The 25,105-nt window shown below is 41.9% G+C and overlaps 1 protein-coding gene across 2 annotated transcripts in view; it reads right to left on the minus strand.

Annotated features, from left to right (window-relative positions):
• Window positions 1-6,337: 6,337 nt before the first annotated feature.
• Window positions 6,338-25,105, minus strand: part of LOC138643171 (5-oxoprolinase-like) — a 49,063-nt gene continuing 30,295 nt past the window's right edge. For both annotated transcript variants that reach the window (XM_069732001.1, XM_069732000.1), the window contains 8 exons: window positions 24,851-25,035; window positions 21,900-22,046; window positions 21,042-21,176; window positions 20,294-20,443; window positions 15,254-15,411; window positions 9,314-9,474; window positions 7,499-7,596; window positions 6,338-6,626 (listed from right to left, as the gene is read on the minus strand). In XM_069732001.1, coding sequence (XP_069588102.1) covers window positions 6,477-6,626; window positions 7,499-7,596; window positions 9,314-9,474; window positions 15,254-15,411; window positions 20,294-20,443; window positions 21,042-21,176; window positions 21,900-22,046; window positions 24,851-25,035 — 1,184 coding nt within the window. In that variant the 3' untranslated portion in view covers window positions 6,338-6,476. The remainder of the gene's footprint in view (window positions 6,627-7,498; window positions 7,597-9,313; window positions 9,475-15,253; window positions 15,412-20,293; window positions 20,444-21,041; window positions 21,177-21,899; window positions 22,047-24,850; window positions 25,036-25,105) is intronic.

Raw genomic sequence — 25,105 nt, forward strand, 5'->3', positions numbered from 1 at the left:
AGAATCCCCGAAACCTGCCAAAAGGTGATTCCGAAGGAGGTGAAGAGAATGTTGAGCCTGGGTGTCATTGAGGATTAAGAGCAGCAGGTTCAGCCCCACTGTCCTTGTGCAGAAGCTTGGTGGAGAGGGTAGTTTGTGCAACAACTACAGGCAGGGCATCCATCAGGGCATTACTGCCCTGACTGGCGTATGGGGCCGGAGCAGAGAGGGCCCGCATCGGGCCCCATCTCTTCTGATCACTGGGCCACAGTGGCAGGATTCTGCTGGTGCAATTAACTGAACCTGCGTCTCAGAGGCAGGTTCAGTTAAACTCTATTGCTGTGTGGGCCTGCCCTGCAATAGTTAAAAGCCGCCAGCCAATCTTAGGCTGCCAGCTGACGTCAGTGCGCACGTCACTGGCATGTGACGTCATTGTCATTCGCCAGCGAGTCCGCACTTGAAATGCCTGGAGGGAACATTTGCCACTGGACCGCGGCCAGGTAAGGCAAGCCACAATATGTTTTGATGGCAGGATGAAGACACATGGACCATGTGTCTCCATCCTGCCCCATCTGTCTCCATCCTGCCTCATGATCCTGCACCATGTGACATGGGGCACAATGGATACGTATGGAGCAGGATGAGGACACATGGTGCGGGATCATGGGGCAGGATGCAGAGATCATATGGGGCAGGATAGGACATAACATGGGGCAGAATAGATACTCATGAGGGCAGGATGGGAGAACATATGGCTGGAGCCAGGAATGAGACACCTGGGGGGGGGGGGAAATGGGGGATATTACCATAAGGGCTAATTAAGGGATATTATTACTGCAGTGATGTATTTATTTTATTTATTAAGGATACTGTTTTAAATGGGGGGTTCCTGTTGCTGTGCAGAGCGACACCTTGTCACCTTTTTTCTTCATCTGGTGTAGTGTAAAAGTTGGGAAAAAATTAAGTGATGTCCTCTGCCAGCGGTGCTCTATATAACTGTTATTTGCTGCAGAGATGATCCCTGGCTGGAAGACATGATGGCGGTCTGTGCTGGATGAGGATGAAAAGCGGAGATGAAGGACTTCACCTAGAGACATCACTGATGAGTCAGTGTGTTACCGGTAAACTGACACTATACACTGGTGAAGTACACAGGAGCTCTGTATATAGTATACAGCAGGGGTGTCAAACTGCATTCCTCGAGGGCTGCAAACAGGTCATATTTTCAGGATTTCATTGTACTGCACAGGTGATAATTTAATCACCTACACAAATAATGAGTTGGTGATTAAATTATCACCTGTGCAGTACAAGGAAATCCTGAAAACATGACCTGTTTGCAGCCCTCGAGGAATGCAGTTTGACACCCCTGGTATACAGTGATCACTGTATTACCTGAACACTGATACTGTATACAGAGCGTGTGTGTACAGGTGTGTGTACACGCTCTGTATACAGAGCTCCTGTGTAATGTCATCAATTACTGTATAACCTGTACAATATATACAACACTTGTGTGTATAAAGTTACTGTAGATCATTGTGTTACCTGCACACGGATACTGTATACAGAGCTTTTGTGTATAATGTCACCGGTGATCACAGTATGCAGTGTCCATGTACAGGTAATACACAGTACAGATATCTGTTGTGAATTCTGCTTTTGGGTTCCCTCCGGTGGTTGTAGGTGGTAATGCAGTTGTCCCTGGAGTGCAGTCCTGGTCAGGTGTATCTGCTGATTGCAGTTCTGACTGGAGTATTTAGGTGTGCAGGATTCATTAGTCCTTGCCAGTTTCCATGGTTTTTGGGAGGTGTTGGACCTCTGTCTGGTTCCTCCTGCCTTGCTGCCAAATCAGCAAAGATAAGTGTCTGGTTTTGTTTCTGTGGCACACATGCTGTGTGCGTGATAATTCAGTGCTATGCATTTGTTTTTTCTTGTCCAGCTTAGATTGTGTCAGTATTTTCTCAGTCTTGTTGAATTCTCAGGAGTTGCAGATATACGTTCCACGTCTTTAGTTAGATGGTGGAATTTTTTGTATTATCTGCTGTGAATATTTTTGGAAGGGTTTTAATACTGACCGCTTAGTATTCTGTCCTATCCTTTCCTATTTAGCTAGAGTGGCCTCTTTTGCTAAATCCTGTTTTCTGCCTGCGTGTGTCTTTCCTCTCCAACTCAGTCAATATTTGTGGGGGGCTGCCTATCCTTTGGGGTTCTGCTCTGAGGCAAGGTAGAATTCCTATTTCCATCTATAGGGGTATTTAGTCCTCCGGCTGTGTCGAGGTGTCTAGGGTTTGTTAGGCACACCCCATGGCTACTTCTAGTTGCGGTGTTAGTTCAAGATTTGCGGTCAGTACATTTTCCACCTACTCCAGAGAAAGTTTCATGCAGCTCCAAGGTCACCGGATCACAACAGATATCCTGTGTATAATGGCACTTATGGAGATATTAATATAGTTTTTTTTATTAGTGACCGAATACTACAATACTGATCATTATGTGGTGGTAACATGTGGTCCGGCCCATGTGTGGCTGTATTTGTTCCTTGTATGTGGTGTTATTGGTCACTATATGGTGGTAATATGTGGTCTGATCATGGTGCGGTGGTATTTGTCCCTTGTATGGGATATTATTGGTCATTTAAGATATTTAATTTATTAATTTTTAAATTGTATTGCATATTTTAACAAATGTTTAAGTTACTCTTTTGGCCGAGCTCTACTCTACCTTGTCGTGGTGGCAGATTAAAAAAAATATTTTGGCTAAAACAAAAGCTGCTGGCTATGTTTGTGATCTAGTGATGGGAACTATTAATGTGTGATTTAGTGACTAGTAGAGCTTTTCCAAGTGAGGTGGGACTGTTTACAGTTCGAAGGGTGGAGGCTGTTTAGGCTACAAGAAACTCCAACTACCTTACAGAGAGCCATGGACCATATTGTGATATTTACAGTAGCTTCGATTGGGGGAAGTCATCTGCAGAAGGTCCAAGCCATGCTAGATGCACTGAGGAAGGAGTGGGTTTACCATAAACCCAAAGAAGTGTCCCATGGGGAAAAAACAAGGAAAAATACATCGGCTATATCGTTGGAAGAGGCAAAGTAAATCTGCAGGCGAAGTTGAAGACAATCTAAAATTGTCCAAAACCAGTTTCCATGGAACAGATTCATCCATTTCTGGGAATGGTAGGATACTATCAACTGTGTATGTCGGATTTCACCATGATGGACGCACCGCTGATCGACCTTCTTTAAGGGCAGGAACCCAATGCTGGGCAAATGGTCTCTTAAAGCAGAGATGGCGTTACAAGAGTTGAAACGCAGGGCTGCAGGACTTCAGCTTGCATATGGAACACAGGTCTGGGAAGCTGCGTGGTAATGCAGATGCCCTGCCCAGACATCCCTGTTTGGTGACGGAAGGTGCTAAAACCCCTGGCTTTCTGCAGAAGGGGAAATATGTGACAAAGTCACTGGCAAAGTATTGAAGGGTAGATATGTAGCACGAACGTTGTTAGCTAAAATGTTCCAGCACACTAAAAGCTGAGAAGGGTTAATCAGCCACGTTTAGTGCTGGTTTGATTATCCTCTGGACTCCTCTCACTCCACAATGGTTTAAATACCCAGCCTTCTAGAGCAGGGGTCCCCAACTCCAGTCCTCAAGGCCCACCAACATGTCATGTTTTCAGGATTTCCTTAGTCTTGCCCTGGTAATAATTGCATCACCTGTGCAATGCAAAGGAAATCCTGAAAACATGACCTGTTGGTGGGCCTTGAGGACTGGAGTTGGGGACCCCTGTTCTAGAGCATTCAGCAGGTGCTATCTCTGTAGCAACAAGGACTGTGCCATACGTTACGGTTTTCCTTTTAGGCAGGGAAGAGCATTTGCTTTGCTAACATTGCACTGTCTATGCAGTATATTTAATAAACCAGTGGAAGATTTAAAGCGTAAGCATTCCTGTGTCCTCCTGTGGTTGATCAGCACACTCTGATATACAGGTAGATAGATATGTGATACCTCTGCACAAACAGCTGCTAATGTTACTTGTTCCTTTTTACTACAGTCACCCTGTCTATCAGATCTAATACCAGCGATATATATATATGCTAATGCCAGAAGGTTGTGCTATAAAAGGTGAATAATTACTTCCTGCGGGGGCCTGGATGATGTTCCAATAATTACGCAGTTTTCTGAAATCCTTGACATCGGTTCATACATTTTCAGCTCCGTTTGCATCATTTGCATCATTTGTACACGTCGACTAATGCTCCAACACACATAGTTTTTGTTCTACGACATATTGGTCTTGGAGGACCCTAAAACCCTTTTGTTCTTGGATTGAAGGAAGAGCTTGACCAACAGCTCCTGTTGAAGTGTTCAACTAAGTCCTATCACACCAATTATCAGTCATCCATAGATTGCTTGAACTCCTCGTTAAGATCCCTTACCTATAGTGTAGAACCCTGCAAAATTACACAAAAAATGTTTTCCTCTAATTTTATTACTATGGCAATAACTTTTGGTTGTAAAGGCACAGATGATTGACCTCGGGGAGACCAAAACATCCAACACCGCGGAGACACCATCACGTGTTTCTCAACGCAGTGATTCCAGAACACTGCCCCCATCCCTTATGGGAAATATGCAGATGCACGTAAAAATCTGTGCCTTTATGGCCTTTTTACTAGGCACTGCTCCTAATAGCCAGATTCCTACTCCACACTGATGAGGGGCAAAAACCCCAAAACAGCTGTCTGTGGATGGATACCATGCTTGGCATAGGTGGCTTTCCTTCATAGGATGCTGCCCTTCCCGTGGTTGTTCCTTCCCGGGGAAAGGCCTGGCTATTCACTGCTTGCGTCGAGAAACACGTGATGGTGTCTCCGCAGCTTCTTTACATGAATAACTTTTGGTTGGCCGTCAGATTTCATATCTCCCACCATTATTCTCTGTAGTCACAGTCCAGGTGATGACCCGTCGAAGCACACACTGTGCGAAACGGCCATCGTCCACATTCCATTTCCGCACCCTCCTGCAGTCCTGATGTCCAAATGGATATATTAACATTTTTTTGTCCAATAAAGAGCACGATTACACAGCTACGATAAGGGTGAGTGCCGCATTCATGCTTTTTCTTCTGCTTCGTTGATAAATAAGATCCAGCCTGCACGCCTTCCTCTGCTTGCGGTCACTGAATGGAAACATTGATTCCTGAGGACGAACTGACAAGCAAGCAAATCACTAATATAACCCAACAATATTGATGCAACCGGTGCTCCATGCTGGAAAAGTCGGCATCCCTTAGAGCTGTGGACTCCATTCTACAGCAGTGATCCAATAGTCTTTAGTCCGTGGCCAGCTCCTCACAACAACATTCAACAATCGTGGAACAAAATACTTCAACCCATGATATCCCCGGTCATTGCTTCTATGGCTTTCTTACCCGCTTTACAAGAAGGGTGACCTGTTCATAATTCATCTTTATAGGAGGTTTCTCCATCTCAAATCACTTTTATTTCTTTATGGTCCTGTCCTTGTCTTACATGAACAAGATAGAGGAAAGAAAAGACACTCGCCTGTAACCATTGTGCAAAAATCAGGCACAACTCTAAAAGAAGCATCGGTTCAATCCATCGGCTGCAGCAACGGCCGTTATTCCCTGGACCGAAGAGGCTGGGAGTTACAGATGAAACTATAGAAAATCCATGGGCTAAAGGTGCGATGCCGAGGAGTAGGAAGTCCAGGAGGATAAGAGACATAATTTAGCCAAACTACGTGTTCTGGAGTCGATCAGGCTCCTTCATCAGGTCTGTCAGTACATTTATGAATAAATTATATTTCTCACCCGCCTGGACTACCTACTTTTTGGCAGAGCACATTTAGTTCATGGATTTTCTCTCGTCGTTTCATCTGTAATTCCGGGTCTCTTCAGTCCAGGGAATAACGTCCGTTGCGGCAGCCGATGGATTGAACCGATTCTTCATTTAGAGTTGTGCCTGAATTTTGCACAATGGTAACAGGCGAGTGTATTACTCACCGGTAACAGCACTTTACCAGCTGATCTGCACTAGGAGCGCCACCTTTGTCGTTAATGTAAGCTAAGCTTTTTCACATAAATTGTATTGGGTTTCATTTTGAAGTTATAAAGGAAAGATATTGTATGCCCGTGCTTGTCAAGATGGACGCTGGATGTGGCTTCATGTTGGTCTTTGCCGCCACCGTTTACCGGTTAACCAAGATCTACGTTTTAAATAAACGTTACTGAACCATAAAACCTATTGGTCCTTGTTCTCCATTTACTCAGAGTTTTTGTGTTCAATTTTTTAAATCATATCAAGAAACTAAAAAATAAAATGTAAACAAATTTATGAAAAGTGTTATTTCTTTTTATTTTTTATTAGTAAAATTCTATCATATAATCTTCTAGGACAGTGAGAGTGGATTGTCTCAAAAGCGCTACGACTGCATCCATTGCCCAGTCGTGGATCTCAGGCTCCTGGAGCGATTCACACGGTCTCCTGAGCCATCCGATAATCGTAGACACTTCCTCGCTCTGCAAAACTGCGACTTTGACTCTTTATAGGCACTTGGGTATTATCACCGCCCTTGTGATCACCGTACCCTCCTCCTCCAGGGGTATGAAGAGTGAATATGTCCTGGGTGAGAAAAAAAATTAAACATACAATCTATATTTCAACCATAACAGGCCAATGTCCCTGGGGTTGTGATGTAGAAGAAAAGCATCTGGCAGATTTGCTGGTATGTATGTTATGCCAAGTAAAGACCCCAAAGCTGATACATGATATGAGGGGTATCCTTTCTAATCTTGAGTCATGGCAATGTAAAGCCACCTAATCTAGAAAGTCAAGACCAAAGGTGAGTCCTGAAGATCTGCAACAGGTCCCGTGCCGACCATGTGTTATGCAGCAGTGAGGCCTTTAAATCAATTGGGTAGAGCCTGTAGCGCCCATGTATGACTGGGTTAGCTCCATATAGCGTGGATGCCGGCAGTGTCGCATCAGCTAAACCTTTAGATGTCATCAATTGGGGCATCAGAAATTAAGATGTTGGAACTAATAGAAGGTACCCAGTTTGTCACCCATCATCCCCAGCAATATGATTGTGGGGTGCTGATAGCATGGACATGACAACCATGATGATGCTGGAGACTTCTTTGTCTGACATGATTGTACACCTGAAGTGTAATCGAGATCAGAAAGGACCCCAAAATGGAAAATACAGATGGTGTGTACTGCATGGTAATTTAGGGCCGCAAGCACTCATAACATCACTGCTGCCCTAAATATTAAAAAAAATATATAGTTTCGGGAAGAAGTAGAAAGCAATGCAGGGTCCACCTCTACCGGGAGCTGGCCTTGCCTCTAGGTACCCGGCCTCTCTAACATCTGCAATCCCTTTACCCATGACCAAGACAACCAAGCAGAAAAGAGGACAACCAAGGAGGCCTTAAGAAGCTCATACATTTGGGACAATAATAATGTGTAAGATGAATCCTTCATTCTCTTACCCCAGGTTCTAATGAAACAGATGTTTTCCCACCCAAGTTAATGTTTTTGCCTTCACTTCGTAGCAAGATGTTGATCCCAGGAGCACCAGGAGATCCACCTAGAATTAAAGTGATTGATTCGTTGTTAAAAGCAATTGCAGGCGGCTGATAGATCTGTGACATCCACAAGAGCCCACACCTTACAAAACAAAAGTCCAATGACCTCTTATTTGCTGATTCTGAGTCGGCCAGCAATTTGTAACAGGGTTCAATAAATCACTTTTTTCCTAAAAGTTGAGGGCACCAGAGGCGAGACCAGCACCTATCAGCTCTTTAGGTCAGTTTCACAGGATATACTCTGAATGGCTGTCATTAGATTCATGCTGTCCAAACCACAGACAGTGTGAATCAGAGTTTGACTCTGGCCATTTCTCTTCCAGGTATTTCTTTCTCTGAAATGCCATATAGTCCTCAACATTGAAACTTCAACACCAAGAAGGAAAAGTTGTGAAATTATTAAGATCACAGGATTGATGGACATGTTACTGATCTGTAAATGATGAAAAAATGGAAACACAATTTTCAAAACATCTTGTTATTCCAATATGGAGTACGAGCCATGTGCAGATATTCCGGAACTTCCAGCCTCAGTTACTATCACTAAAATTATTAATGGTAATCTGACGAATATTTTGTTGCACTGAATGCTCTTGAGCAAATCCTGAAGATCTGCTGGTGGCAACTCCTGTGTATTTACTGACCAATAATGTCCAGCTGTGCTCGATGGGAGAAAAGTCCGTAAATGATGCAGCGGTCCACGTTTAGGCCATGTAGGCGTCTCATAGTAGCACAGGCAACATGAAATCTCATTTTATCATGTTTAAAAACAGCTCATGGGACTCCAAATAAATGGCCGCACTACTGGTTACATGACGATATCAATGTAAAGTAGAGCTGTTAATGTACCCGGAAGGGAGACTAGAAGAGTCTTGTTACCCCACACCATAATTCCGAGATTAGAACCAGTGTGACATTCCCTCGTGAAAGCACCTTCATGGCATTGGCCAAATGGTCTTGTCAGTTTAGCAGAAAAGACATGTAGTGAGTGATCCATGTTGTACTGCAAATAAAATTAGATGCCACATACAGAGCATAGGACATCAAAAACAGTGTCTACACAAACCATCAGAAGGCATTGAGCTTCAAGCCAGATGTCCATCTACAGGCATCCATAGATCTCAAGTCACCCTGCTCAAAAGGCATTGTGCGGCAGAAGAACATGGCAAGGGAGGCTGGAATTGAGGCCTCTCCTCCTCAGCGACGAGCCCCAGGTGGCCTAAAGGACTTGACTATCATCTCTGGACTTGTCTATCATCGAGCACATTAGGGATGTCATAGGTCGGTGATTATACAGGAGCTGCCAGAACTTTCTTCAGACAAGCAACCATAAATAACCTCAGTGATAGAAGAGTTGGTGTGCTAAGTGCCTGTGTATCTGCACAAAAACATATCCGATACTGAAAAACTTTTAAATGTTTTGAAAATGTGGTTTCCAATTTTGTCATACTTTGCATATAATTAACATGTCTCTTGATCTAGTGATTTTTTATAATTCTATGACTTTTCCTTCTTTATGTTGTGATTTCGATGTTGACTGTAGTTTGAAAGCCGTCCAGGGCCCACAGGTTGAGACATGTCTGGTCCAATGAAGGTCAGCTGCGCCCCACCTCACTCCAGTTGATTGACTGGTGTCTACCATGTATGTACTGACTCCATAGCTCTGCTATTAGGCACAGTGACATTAGGCGGTATCACGAGGAAGATCTATCGTGTCACCTTGGATTCCGTACGGTCGGAACACTCTTCGTTCTGTGAGAACCGATAAGATGACGCATTCTCTAAACAGCAGCTCCCGAATCACACCGTCACCACCACAGAACTTTCCCTGACCACCGGAGCCCGGACGTAGCTGGAAACGCTTCAGGACCACTGGGTACCTAAAGAAAGAGGCACAGGAACAAACTGAAGGAAACATCTAGCCCCATCTCTGCTGGATTATAGTAGATTCTCCTGCATGAAATTAGTAATAATGTCGGTTTGACATTAATCCAAGTGGACTTCTTCCCAGATTGTCATGTGTTGCAAAGCAATGTAGAAGGAAAGTATCCTCCAAAGGAATATAAAAAAAATTAATAAATTCCCCCAAGTTTTCCCAATAACAATTTTTAATGGTGTGCTAACATTCCTTGATACATTTATGTTTTTTGTTCTGGCGTTCGTGACGTAGCTATTCAAAAATGATGGGTTTAGTGTGGAAAAGTACTAAATTGTAAAAAAAAAAAAAACTTTTTCACTGTATTCCTACATATTTATATGCAGTTGAGTTATTTTTTCCCCACACAGATTTAATTTAAAAAAAACAACAAAACACATAAGTATTTTTATATTTGCTTTACTAATTATTTACTCTCGTAGAGGAAAAAGTATAAAGTCTTATTAGCTCAAAATGATGCCTTTGAGAAATACAACCCGTCCTGCAAAATGAATGCGACCCTATAGCTACGTCTACAGATAACTTTTAATTTTATGTCTCAAAAAAAAAAAATTGCTTGGTATTTAACCCCTTGGCAAATATTAACAACTAGATGCTGGCCCAATTCTAACGCATCGGGTATTCTAGAATATGTGTGTAGTTTGTTTATGAAGATTTCAGAATAATGCAATGAATACACAGGATTCAGCCGGCTGGGCGCAACCAATTAGCGAAGCGTGGTTCAAATCCCGCGCCAATTCGCGGCCGGACTGCGCCTGTCGCTGATTGGTCACAGCCGGCTGCGAACAATCAGTGAAGCCAGGGCCAGCGGCAGGTTTTTGAGGGCCCCGGGCAAAAGAGTCTCACAGCTCACAAAGCATATAACACAGCCCACGTAGTATATAGCACAGCTAGGTAGTATATAACACAGCCACGTAGTATATAGCAGCCAAGTAGTATATAACACAGCCCACGCAATATATAGCACAGCCCACGTAGTATATAACACAGCCCACCTCGTATATTGCACAGCCACGTAGTATATTGCAGTCACGTAGTATATAGCACAGCCCACGCAGTATATAGCACAGCCAGGTAGTATATAGCACAGCCCACGTAGTGTAGAGTACAGCGACATAGTATATAACACAGCCCACGTAGTATAAAGCAATGTGGGCAGCATATAGCTGTTAAAAAAAATTATTAAAATAAAAAAATAGTTATATACTCACCTTCTGGCGGCCCCTGGATCCAGCCCAGGCTTTTAGGGATGCTCCGTTCCCAGTAATGCCTTGCGGCAATAACCCGTGATGATGTAGCGGTCTTGCGAGACCGCTACGTCATCATGGGTCATTGCCGCAATGCATTCTTGGGCCCGGAGGGTTGCGAGGAGCGGGAAAGGCTGCCATGGAAGCCGGAAGGTGAGAATATAATGATTTTTTTTATTATTATTTTTAACATTATATGTTTTTACTATTGATGCTGCATAGGCAGCATCAATAGTAAAAAGTTGGTCACACTTACAGGGTTAATGGCAGCGTTAACGGAGTGCTAAAATGCTATATGGGCGCTGACTGGAGGGGAGTATGGAGGGGGCACTGACTGGAGGGGAGTAGGGAGGGGCCAATTCACGGCCGTACTGTGCCTGTCGCTGATTGGTAGTGGCCGGCTGGGCGCGACCAATCAGCGATGTGGGATTTCCATGACCGACAGACAGACGGAAGTGGACCTTAGACATATATATTACATCGTCATTGGGTCCACATGTACGGTGTGAGGCTCAGGAGCCGCTATAGTCAGATGAAGCTGCTGTTAACTATTTAATTGACTCTGTCAATCACTGATCGCTCTTATGCTTACACACACCAGACAAAAAATGCCCCTAAAATATAACTTTTAATTAATAATAGGTAAAATGACCTAAGAGAGTCAGGAGACAAGTATTACTTAACCATATAACTTAATACTAAAAAGGATAGAGGTATCTAGGTGAGGGGGGTGTTCTCTCCCTAACTCACCCTACCTTACCGCGGAGGTTGGCACCCTAAAGTCGACATGGCGCCCCCACTCGACGATGGCTCTCCCTTGAGACCCTAATGGAGACTACTTAAAGAAAACACCACCACCAACACCACAAATATTTTAAAATGCTAATGTGCTAAAGTGGCACCTGCAAGGTATATTCCATGTTAGTCGTATACCAGTAAATCTATCAGGATTCTTGGATATGAATCCTGCTTCCTAGTAACTGGGGGTGCGAGCTGTGAGTAGAGATATAGATGGATTATCTACTCTATATTAAACAAGTGCAGGTTAATATATCTTATCGTATCTTAGATATTTAAAGTTTGCAGAGAGTCTTCAAGAGAAAATGTACACTCTATAGAATGATATTGTTGTAATCACCTGCGCAACATGTGGTATTCCACACCCAAAATAAATATATCAATCTAAACAAAAAGGGGAAATGTCTCATTCTGAGATATTGATAGAGTATATTCAGACTCCCCAATTTTCATAGAAAACAATCACCACAATAATAAGAGATTACTCGCACATGTTCGGTAAATGGTGACAGTACAGACCCAGTTACATAGCACATTGCAGGATTTTAAATAATCAAAAAGTTTAAGACATGGTCAGAGAAAAAACAGTACTAGTGGTACTCATCATTTAGCTGCCCGTCCCAACGCGTTTCCCCCCGGGAGATGGACCGGGGTTCGTCAGGGGACCAAAAAGGGGGGCTTGTTTCCTGAGCCGGTGACCGCTACAGTGAGCTACACCCGGCCCTGACCGCTCACTGTGAAGGGTTACCTGTCACTCCTCACCCTGCTTAAATAATGTCTGCCGCCATTTTCGGCGCGTCTTCCTACCGGATATGGCGTGCTCCCTCTACCGCTCTCAACATCGGCACAGAAAGGAACGTTCCTACCATAGGGAGGCCATTCGGTGTAACACGCTGAAATGGAACGCTATGCGCTCCACCTTGCGCAGGCGCTATGTCTGCCGCCATTTTCGGCGCGCCTTCCTACCGGATATGGCGTGCTCCCTCTGCCGCTCACAATATTGGCACGAAAAGGAGGGTTCCTACCATAGGGAGGCCATTCCGTGTAACACGCTGTAATGGAAAATCTTAAAGCGCTTAATACCTCATCTTGCACACGCGCTTTAATATGTGTGCAATATAATACCATTAACGCTTGCCAGAGGCCATGCTTAACAAGACAAGCGTCATAAACTAATGAGTCAATATTGAATGGAAAAGCAGATCAAAATAAAACATTTTTAAACAGGATTAGAGGAAGTTTAGCAACCCTTCAATGGCGGTCATGTAAAAGATATTTTCTTAACCACCACTAGGCAGGTGGGGTCAACTATAAGTGGTCCATATGATATTGTTTCGCTTATGAAGCGGAAACTATTTATGTGGTCCTAGACCTATACATTCACAGTTTACTGACACTTTTAACCTTGTGAATACTTAATATTTAAATAAAACTAGTGAAGTTGAGCTGCTCATTCAGACCTGAAGGAGACATTGAATCTAGAAGGTAAATCCACCTTGTCTCTCGCTGGAGTATCTTTTTGTCCCAGTCACCCATCCTAACAGGCATGGGGACAGTCTCTATAACCTGGAACGAGAATGAATCAAGATCACCCCCGTGTTTTTCGACCACATGACGTGCTAGCGGGGTGTCACGTTTATGTTTGACATCTCCCACATGTTTGCCTATTCTGATTCTCAGCTGTCTTTTTGTTTTCCCGACATAATTTAACGGGCAACTACATGGGCAGAGATATACTACTCCCATAGTTCTGCAACTGGCAAAATCTCTGTTTTTAAAAATTCGTCCTGTGGCGACACTGCAAAATGTATTAGATTGATTGATCAGTTTACAGTTCTTGCATCCTCTGCATTTAAAAGTACCCACATTCCTGCGTTCTAGCCAGGTACCTCCTGCTTTTTGAGAATCCAGGTGACTATGGACCACGTGTTCTCGTATAGATTTACCTCTTCTATACGTGACAGAGGGGAATTTGGGAATACATCCCACCAAGTGGTGGTTAAGAAAATATCTTTTACATGACCGCCATTGAAGGGTTGCTAAAATTCCTCTAATCCTGTTTAAAAAGGTTTTATTTTGATCTGCTTTTCCATTCAATATTGACTCATTAGTTTATGACGCTTGTCTTGTTAAGCATGGCCTCTGGCAAGCGTTAATGGTATTATATTGCACACATTTTAAAGCGCGTGTGCAAGATGAGGTATTAAGCGCTTTAAGATTTTCCATTACAGCGTGTTACACGGAATGGCCTCCCTATGGTAGGAACCCTCCTTTTCGTGCCAATATTGTGAGCGGCAGAGGGAGCACGCCATATCCGGTAGGAAGGCGCGCCGAAAATGGCGGCAGACATTATTTAAGCAGGGTGAGGAGTGACAGGTAACCCTTCACAGTGAGCGGTCAGGGCCGGGTGTAGCTCACTGTAGCGGTCACCGGCTCAGGAAACAAGCCCCCCTTTTTGGTCCCCTGACGAACCCCGGTCCATCTCCCGGGGGGAAACGCGTTGGGACGGGCAGCTAAATGATGAGTACCACTAGTACTGTTTTTTCTCTGACCATGTCTTAAACTTTTTGATTATCTAAAATCCTGCAATGTGCTATGTAACTGGGTCTGTACTGTCACCATTTACCGAACATGTGCGAGTAATCTCTTATTATTGTGGTGATTGTTTTCTATGAAAATTGGGGAGTCTGAATATACTCTATCAATATCTCAGAATGAGACATTTCCCCTTTTTGTTTAGATTGATATATTTATTTTGGGTGTGGAATACCACATGTTGCGCAGGTGATTACAACAATATCATTCTATAGAGTGTACATTTTCTCTTGAAGACTCTCTGCAAACTTTAAATATCTAAGATACGATAAGATATATTAACCTGCACTTGTTTAATATAGAGTAGATAATCCATCTATATCTCTACTCACAGCTCGCACCCCCAGTTACTAGGAAGCAGGATTCATATCCAAGAATCCTGATAGATTTACTGGTATACGACGAACATGGAATATACCTTGCAGGTGCCACTTTAGCACATTAGCATTTTAAAATATTTGTGGTGTTGGTGGTGGTGTTTTCTTTAAGTAGTCTCCATTAGGGTCTCAAGGGAGAGCCATCGTCGAGTGGGGGCGCCATGTCGACTTTAGGGTGCCAACCTCCGCGGTAAGGTAGGGTGAGTTAGGGAGAGAACACCCCCCTCACCTAGATACCTCTATCCTTTTTAGTATTAAGTTATATGGTTAAGTAATACTTGTCTCCTGACTCTCTTAGGTCATTTTACCTATTATTAATTAAGTTATATTTTAGGGGCATTTTTTGTCTTTTTTGGTTGTTAATGAGTTATATGCTCCGATTCTATTTTTTGTCGGGTTGTTTTACACACACCAGACCCTATCGGCCCCCAGTGATGCATTTTGGGGGGCTGATGTTTTCAGTAGACCCCAGCTGCCATGTTAACCCATGTGCCATCTTGGTACACCTATGACTGGGCTTCATAGGAGACCATCACTTGCTCTATATACTGCAATACTACAGTATCAAGGGATCTGAGGGTCAAGTCCCCTACAAAGACTAACAAGTGAAGCACAAATTACAAAATAATAATCACAATCCAAGAAAACCACTCTGATCTGACTCCCAATATCACTATCTGGCCTCCATATACATTACTCCTCGTACCGTTTCTCCAGAATCTCCGGGTCTGTAATTCGCGTATTGGTCATGTGACTATGAATTCCACTTCTCCCGTCCCAATGTGGACCGGCCCCGGCACCGCCGGCCACCGTCTCATAGTATCCAATGTTCTGGTTCCCAAATGTGATGTTGTTCATACATCCCTGAAGAAAAGGACTCCATTATGATGATGGCACCGCAGAGATGTGCTGCTTCTTCATACATCATGGGGAATTTGGATGGAGAGGTGAAAATATGTTGGTAAATATTTCCAATTACAGTGGCTTGTGAAAGTATTCACCCCCTTGGCATTGTACCTATTTTGTTACATTACATCCCGTGTTTAAATATTTTTGTAATCCGATTTATGTGTGATGCCTCAGCACTAAATAATCTAAGTTGCTGAATTAAAAAAAACAAATAGGCATAAATTTAATATAAGAGACAAATAACTAAAAATTGGCATGTGCATATGTATTCACCCCTTTTCTGTGAAGTTCTTATAAGTTTCTGGTGCAAGCAATTCCCTTCATAAGCCACATGCTTAGATAGATTGTACACATGGGAACGTCCTAAGTGTCACAGGTCTGTCAGTATACAGTGCCTTGCGAAAGTATTCGGCCCCCTGGAACTTTTCAACCTTTTCCCACATATCATGCTTCAAACATAAAGATACCAAATGTAAATTTTTGGTGAAGAATCAACAACAAGTGGAACACAATTGTGAAGTTGAACGAAATTATTGGTTATTTTAATTTTTTGTGGAAATTCAAAAACTGAAAAGTGGGGCGTGCAATATTACTCAGCCCTTTTACTTTCAGTGCAGCAAACTCTCTCCAGAAGTTCATTGTGGATCTCTGAATGATCCAATGTCGTCCTAAATGCCTAATGATGATAAATATAATCCACCTGTGTGTAATCAAGTCTCCGTATAAATGCACCTGCTCTGTGATAGTCTCAGGGTTCTGTGTGAAGCACAGAGAGAATCATGAAGACCAAGGAACACAACAGGCAGGTCCGTGATACTGTTGTGGAGAAGTTTAAAGCCGGATTTGGATACAAAATGATTTCCAAAACTTTAAACATCCCAAGGAGCACTGTGCAAGCGATCATATTGAAATGGAAGGAGTATCATACCACTGCAAATCTACCAAGACCCGGCCGTCCCTCTAAACTTTCATCTCAAACAAGGAGAAGACTGATCAGAGATGCAGCCAAGAGGCCCATGATCACTCTGGATGAACTGCAGAGATCTACAGCTGAGGTGGGACAGTCTGTCCATAGGACAACAATCAGTCATACACTGCACAAATCTGGCCTTTATGGAAGAGTGGCAAGAAGAAAGCCATTTCTCAAAGATATCCATGAAAAGTGTCGTTTAAAGTTTGCAACAAGCCACCTGGGAGACACCAAACATGTGGAAGAAGGTGCTCTGGTCAGATGAAACCAAAATATATCATTTGGCATTGTTGCCAAAAAGTTCAGTTTGGCATAAAGGCAATACAGCTCATCAGCCTGAACACACCATCCTCACTGTTAAACATGGTGGTGGCAGCGTCACGGTTTGGGCCTGCTTTTCTTCAGCAGGGACATGGAAGATGGTTAAAATTTATGGGAAGATGGATGGAGCCAAATACAGGACCATTCTTGAAGAAAACCTGTTGGAGTCTGCAAAAGACCTGAGACTGGGACGGAGATTTGTCTTCCAACAAGACAATGATCCCAAACATAAAGCAAAATCTACAATGGAATGGTTCACAAATAAACGTATCCAGGTGTTAGAATGGACAAGTCAAAGTCCAGACCTCAATCCAATCGAGAATCTGTGGAAGGAGCTGAAAACTGCTTTTCACAAACGATCTCCATCAAATCTCACTAAGCTCGAGCTGTTTGCCAAGGAAGAATGGGCAAGAATTTCAGTCTCTCGATGTACAAAAACTGATTTAGACATACCCCAAGCGACTTGTAATCGCAGCAAAAGGTGGCGTAACAAAGTATTAAGTTAAAGGGGCCGCATAATATTGCACGCCCCACTTTACATTATTTGAATTTCCACAAAAATTTTAAATAACCAATACATTTTGTTCAACTTCACAATTGTGTTTCACTTGTTGTTTACTGTTGTGAATTCTGTGGCTGAATTCACTCCTGTGGTCACAAGTGGTACTGCAGCTTCTGAGCTTCCTCCCTCAGGTGTTCTGGTGAGCTCGTTAACTGCTTCATTACTTAACTCCGCCTGATGCTGCTATCCTTGCTCCTTGTCAATGTTTCAGTGTTGGATCTGAGCTTCTCCTGATTGTTCCTGTGACCTGCTGCTCTGTATAGCTAAGTGCTTTTTGCTTTTTTGTTGCTTTTTTTCTGTCCAGCTTGTCTTTGGTTTTGCTGGAAGCTCTGAGACGCAAAGGGTGTACCGCCGTGCCGTTAGTTCGGCACGGTGGGGTTTTTTTTGCCCCCTTTGCGTGGTTTTGCTTTAGGGTTTTTTGTAGACTGCAAAGTTCGCTTTACTATCCTCGCTCTGTCTAAGATTATCGGGCCCCACTTTGCTGAATCTATTTCATCCCTACGTTTTGTCTTTTCATCTTACTCACAGTCATTATATGTGGGGGGCTGCCTTTTCCTTTGGGGTATTTCTCTGGGGGCAAGTCAGGCCTATTTTTCTATCTTCAGGTTAGCTAGTTTCTTAGGCTGTGCCAAGTTGCATAGGTAGTTGCTAGGCGCAATCCACAGCCGCTTTTAGTTGTGTTTAGGATAGGATCAGGTGTGCAGTCTACAGAGTTTCCACGTCTCAGAGCTCGTTCTTTTGTTTTTGGGTATTTGTCAGATCACTGTGTGCGCTCGGATCGCTAGGCACACTGTGTCTCTGGATTGCCTTCATTACACCTTTCATTAGCAGACATAACAGTTTACATTTGGAATCTTTATGTTTGAAGCATGATATATGGGAAAAGGTTGAAAAGTTCAAGGGGGCCGAATACTTTCAGAAAAGGTAAAGCATATACAGGACCTTGCGAAAGGCCACAGAGGCTGCAACACCATTAAGCAAGAGGTTCTACTAACCAAACACTATGAAGACCAAGGAGATCTCCAAACACCACCATGAAGACCAAGGAGATCTCCACACAACACCATGAGGACCAAGGAGATCTCCAAACAACACCATGAAGATCAAGGAAACCTCCAAACACCACCATGAGGACCAAGGAGATCTCCACACAACACCATGAAGACCAAGGAGATCTCTACACAACACCACGAAGACCAACGAGATCTCTACACAACACCATGAAGACCAAGGAGATCTCCAAACACTATGAAGACCAAGCAGATCTCCAAACATTCCAAACAACAAATGAAATCAAACACCATCAAATCCATTATCATTAAATGGAAAGAACATGGTACCACACCAAACCTGTCAAGAGAGGGTTGCCCACCAAAACTCTCATCCTATGCAAGAAGTGCATTAATCAGAATGGCAGCAAAGAGACAAAAGGTAACCCTGAATGAGCTGCTGAGTTCCCAAGCAGAGAGTGGGGTATCTGTCCATATGACCACAATAAGCTGTACACCCCATTCGGGTGACCTTTATGGAAGAGTGGGCACAAAAAACCTTTACTTACAAACAAAATTTGTGAAGATCCTTTGAGTTTGCCAAAAGACTCGAAGGAAACTCAACAAATGTATGGAGGAAGGTGCTGAGTTCAGATGAGACCAAAATTGAACTTTTTGGCCACCAAGGTAAATGCTATGTCTGATGTCAAACCAATACATCTAATTACTCACTGTGGGGATGGTGTTCTTGGAAACATGGTGGTGGCAGCATCATACTATGGGGATGTTTTTTGCAGCAGACACAGAGAAAATGGTCCAAGTCGAGGGGAAGATGGATGGTGTGAAATACAATAATATTCTTGAGCAAAACCTGTTTCAGTCGGTCAGTGATTTGAGACTGGGACGGAGATTCACCTTCCAACAAGACAATGACCCCAAATATTACTGCTAAAGCAACACTCCAGTGGTTTAGGGGAAAAGTGTAAATGTTTTTGAGTGGCCTAGACAAAGCTCAGACCTTAATCCACTGGAGAATCTGTGGTCAGACTTGAAGACTGTTATTCACCCCGAGGAAACCATCTAACTGAAGAAGCGGTTTTGACTTGAGGAATGGACAAAATTTCCAGTGGCAAGATGTGGAAAGCCCATAGAGACTTATTCAAAGCGACTTGCAGCTGTAAGGAGGGTCTTCAAAGTACGGGGGTGAATAGTTATGCACACTGAAGTTTTCAGTTACTTTGTCCCATTTGTTGTTTGCTTCACAAAAGGAAAGAAAACCAAATGTTCACAATTGTCGGCATGTTCTTTATATGAACTGATGCAAACCCTCAAAAAAAAAAAAAAATAGCGAAATTCCAGGTTGTGAGGTAGCAAAACACGAGAAATGACAAGCGTGGGGGGAGGGGGTGACTGTGGTGAATACTTTTGAAAGCCACTGTATATTCATCCCCTAATTATATCAATTCCCACTGAAAAAAAAAGCAATAAAAAGTTTTATGTACTGTAAAATGTTATCAGAACAAGACCTCATACTCCAATTCATCGATGGAAAGTAAAGTTACGGGTCTAAGAAGATCGCACCACAAAACAAATTTTTTTTTCATGAAATTCAGAATTTTTTAAAGTTTAGTAAAATAAATCATAACAAATTTGGTATCACTGTAATCGTACTGACCTGGAGAATTAGGAGTCTAGGTAATTCATATCCGATAATAAATGCCGTTAACATTAAACCCAAAAAACAATGGTGGAATTGCGTTTTTTAATCATGTCATCCCACGTGGAATTTTTTCAGTTCATTATATAGTGAAGTGAATGGTGAAATTCAGAACTAAAACTCTTCTCAAACTACGAGCCCTTATACAGCTATGTCAAGGGAAAAATAAAACGTGGTGGCTCTTGGAAAAAATGAGGAAAAAAACAACACAAACAAGAAAAAAATGGTTGTAGTGGGTTCTGGAGTTGGTGCACCAGAGTCCAGGGTCTGCATCTCACCTGTGAAGCCGCACAAACTTGGAAGGCCTTAAATATGACATCGACAATCCTCTGTGATGTCAGCACATTGCCCCCCACAACGGCAGCGTCCGGAGAGGGGTCAAGGATCGATCCTTTTGGGATAATGACTCGAATGGGCACCAGGCAACCCTAAAAAAAATATTCCAAAAATAAAATCAGTAAGGCCCAGAGTCATGGTCCTTCTTTTCTGGAGTAAATATGGTTCTATAGATTATACATTATTTTATCTGCACTTTTAAGTGAACTTGTCACAAGATACAAGTTTCCAAAACTCCGCGCAGCATGAATCAGATGCCGGCGGCACGATTACAGGCAGGAACAATGTTCTCCGAAGTTCTCCAGTGTTTCAGAGAACATTTAGTTAGAAGATCCAGCTGGAGACCATAACCGGAGATCAGACTGGTCCACCACTGTCCCTGGCCGGCAACTCCCAGCACCGCTGTAGGCGATTGATAGGTTTCTCCCAATGCAAGACACCAGTCAATCACCTGGAGTGGTGCTGAGAACCAAACCTAGAGAGGACACTGGCCGAAACCTCTAACTACTACATATTTCCTCTGAAACGCTGGAAATATTCAAAGGGAAAGGTTCCGAGCTGTAGCCGTGCGGCCGGGCTCCTGTGATTGTGGCAGCATGAATCCCCCGACAACCCATGGACTGTGAGTGCTTCTGGGGTCTCATCCATTAACTTCTCATCGATTACACGTGGAGAGATGTCTCCGCTGACCTGGTTTAGTGGAATATCTTGGCCGACCATGCAGCGTAGACAGTAAATGAGGGCGGAGAGGGTGATGGCTCGAGGGGCATTACAGTTCCCAAAGACTTCATATCCGGAGTCAGTGAAATCAAAGACCGCGCTGCCCTGAGACAAGTGGAGAACATTTACTGTAATTCCTCATAACATTTCTGACTTAATAAAAATAAAAAATTAATAAAAGATCTGCGCCCGAGAGGCGAATGAAGGAATTACACAATATTAATCCGTACACGGAGCCATGCAGACCAGAACACTTGGGCATAAGGAGAGTCGTAGAACAGTTATAAATAGAAAATAGTTATAAAGATATAAAAATCAACAGCTGAAAAAATATATAAAAAAATACATGATCTATCCTTAGACTGTTACGTCAACGTCTTTACATTTTGATCATTAAATAGAATCAAGTTGTATGTAAATTAGCGATGACTTATGTTTTGGTTCATTTATTTCTCAGAGCAAAATAAACGCAAAAATGGAAAAAAAAAAAAACGAAAAAAAAAAAAAAAAAAAAAAAGGCTCTTATACCGACCTCACCACTGACCTCCACAACCGCTCCAAACTGCGGTCCGGTAATTTGCGCCAAACAAATTACAAAAAAAAAAAAATATTCTCCAGAAAGCAGATAATTGTAAAATCCGAGTACAGATCAGTCCCATCCAAATAAATGTGTCCGCCTCCAATATAAATATATCAAAAAGCTCAGGATGCAGGAAAGACACGATCTGCGTCTCCCCGGCATCACTACATGGCGTCACTATTACCAGTTATTTATACCAAACCTGGAGACTGCGAAACTACAGCAAATTACAGCGCGATATGTTTTACCTCCTCCTTGTTAATCTTCACCTTCAGCTTGATAGGAGACCCGTCATCCATGTAATCTACAGACTCCACCTCTAGAGCTCCTGTCTGCTGCTCCCACCGACGAGCAAACTCCCGCAGCATGTCTCTCACTGCAACCTCTGCGTTACCCTAAACAAAAAGAACGTGCACTACATCGCTCCAAAAATGATAAAATAACAACATGAGCAAAGAAAAGAAAAAAATAGCATAGTATAATAATAGTAGTTATATTCTTGTACATAGGAGCAGTATTATAGTAGTTATATTCTTGTACATAGGAGCAGTGTTATAGTAGTTATATTCTTGTACATAGGGGCAGTATTATAGTAGTTATATTCTTATACATAGGAGCAGTATTATAGTAGTTATATTCTTGTACATAGGAGCAGTATTATAGTAGTTATATTCCTGTACATAGGGGCAGTATTATAGTAGTTCTATTCTTATACATAGGAGCAGTATTATAGTAGTTATATTCTTGTACATAGGAGCAGTATTATAGTAGTTATATTCCTGTACATAGGGGCAGTATTATAGTAGTTATATTCTTATACATAGGGGCAGTATTATAGTAGTTATATTCCTGTACATAGGAGCAGTATTATAGTAGTTATATTCTTGTACATAGGGGCAGTATTATAGTAGTTATATTCTTGTACATAGGGGCAGTATTATTGTAGTTATATTCTTGTATATAGGGGCAGTATTATAGTAGTTATATTCTTGTATATAGGAGCAGTATTATAGTAGTTATATTCTTGTACATATGGGCAGTATTATAGTAGTTATATTCTTGTACATATGGGCAGTATTATAGTAGTTATATTCTTGTATATAGGAGCAGTATTATAGTAGTTATATTCTTATACATAGGGGCAGTATTATAGTAGTTATATTCTTGTACGTAGGGGCAGTATTATAGTAGTTATATTCTTGTACGTAGGAGCAGTATTATAGTAGTTATATTCTTGTACATAGGAGCAGTATTATAGTAGTTATATTCTTGTATATAGGAGCAGTATTATAGTAGTTATATTCTTGTACATAGGAGCAGTATTATAGTAGTTATATTCTTGTACGTAGGGGCAGTATTATAGTAGTTATATTCTTGTACGTAGGAGCAGTATTATAGTAGTTATATTCTTGTACATAGGAGCAGTATTATAGTAGTTATATTCTTGTACATAGGGAGCAGTATTATAGTAGTTATATGCTTGTACATAGGGGCAGTATTATAGTAGTTATATTCTTGTACATAGGAGCAGTATTATAGTAGTTATATTCTTGTACATAGGGAGCAGTATTATAGTAGTTATATTCTTGTACATAGGGGCAGTATTATAGTAGTTATATTCTTGTACATAGGAGCGGTATTATAGTAGTTATATTCTTGTACATAGGAGTGGTATTATAGTAGTTATATTCTTGTACATAGGGAGCAGTATTATAGTAGTTATATTCTTGTACATAGGAGCAGTATTATAGTAGTTATATTCTTGTACATAGGGGCAGTATTATAGTAGTTATATTCTTGTACATAGGGAGCAGTATTATAGTAGTTATATTCTTGTACATAGGAGCAGTATTATAGTAGTTATATTCTTGTACATAGGGGCAGTATTATAGTAGTTATATTCTTGTACATAGGGAGCAGTATTATAGTAGTTATATTCTTGTACATAGGGGCAGTATTATAGTAGTTATATTCTTGTACATAGGGGCAGTATTATAGTAGTTATATTCTTGTACATAGGGGCAGTATTATAGTAGTTATATTCTTGTACATAGGGGCAGTATTATAGCAGTTATATTCTTGTACATAGGGGCAGTATTATAGTAGTTATATTCTTGTACATAGGGGCAGTATTATAGTAGTTATATTCTTGTACATAGGGGCAGTATTATAGTAGTTATATTCTTGTACATAGGGAGCAGTATTATAGTAGTTATATTCTTGTACATAGGGGCAGTATTATAGTAGTTATAATCTTGTACATAGGAGCAGTATTATAGTAGTTATATTCTTGTACATAGGGAGCAGTATTATAGTAGTTATATTCTTGTACATAGGGAGCAGTATTATAGTAGTTATATTCTTGTACATAGGGGCAGTATTATAGTAGTTATATTCTTGTACATAGGAGCGGTATTATAGCAGTTATATTCTTATACATGGGGCAGATGGTTAGTGTTAAAGCAGTTTTATTATTGATCCATCATTATATATTTTGTGTTAATAATTCATTAATACACATAAAAATAAGTAACTTTGTAAGACATCTTATCAGAGGAATCTGCTGTTTTTCCTCATGGATTGATCTTTTACTCAATTCAGGGGAAACATTTGTCTTTAGTGAAAACAGTTTCTCATCAGTGAGAGGGGAGAGGACAATTGATGCTCATTCTATGGAGAGAGGACGGGTGAGGAACTAGAGGCAGACATAGACATTCTACTGCAAGTTCTCCTGAATCAATAGTTAGACCTTAAAGGGATTCTCCATGAAAGTGATAGAATGGCTCCTGTTACGCAATTAAAATAGTCGCGTGTACTGAGCTGCAGCCTTAAAAAAAAAAAAAAAAAAAACGCTCCCGAGACCTGACAGAGGAGATGTATTGTAAGCGCAGATGCCATTGAGCTGCTTAGAAGGACTGTGACAGGAGAATAAATAAACCTTCTCGACTGACTGAATACTAAAGATTTTTTCTCCAGCTTTAGTCCTCAGTCAGCTGAGGAGATGTGTTTCCCTCCTGTTACCTCTCCGGTATGTTGTGTGCTGACATACAGCTCCTCTGACAGTTGAGACAGACGTCATGCTGACACGTGACTAGGATGGGCTGTGTGAATTAAGTGATGTGGGTCATTTCATTATATTCTAGAACACTTAACAATAAGCCAGATATATAATTAGTGACTAGCAGTGCCCAACACTCACCTGAATATGTGCCATGTATGCCTGCACCACTTCCAGACCGTAGATGTCGATTAGCTCATTCACCAACTGGATGCCCTTCTGATTCGCTGCTACCTGAGCTCGCAGGTCCGATAAATTATCATGGAGATTACGGGTTCCACTGCTGCCAGGTATTAGTCCTGGAGCCATTAGAGCCTCAGTGACCGCTGTCAGGACGCAAGAAGGAAAAAATATTTTACTGGGACTAAGGTACCATGGAGTAATAGGGCTAGAAAT

The sequence above is a fragment of the Ranitomeya imitator genome, chromosome 6 (assembly GCF_032444005.1).
Source record: "Ranitomeya imitator isolate aRanImi1 chromosome 6, aRanImi1.pri, whole genome shotgun sequence".
NCBI classification, from domain to species: Eukaryota; Metazoa; Chordata; class Amphibia; order Anura; family Dendrobatidae; genus Ranitomeya; species Ranitomeya imitator.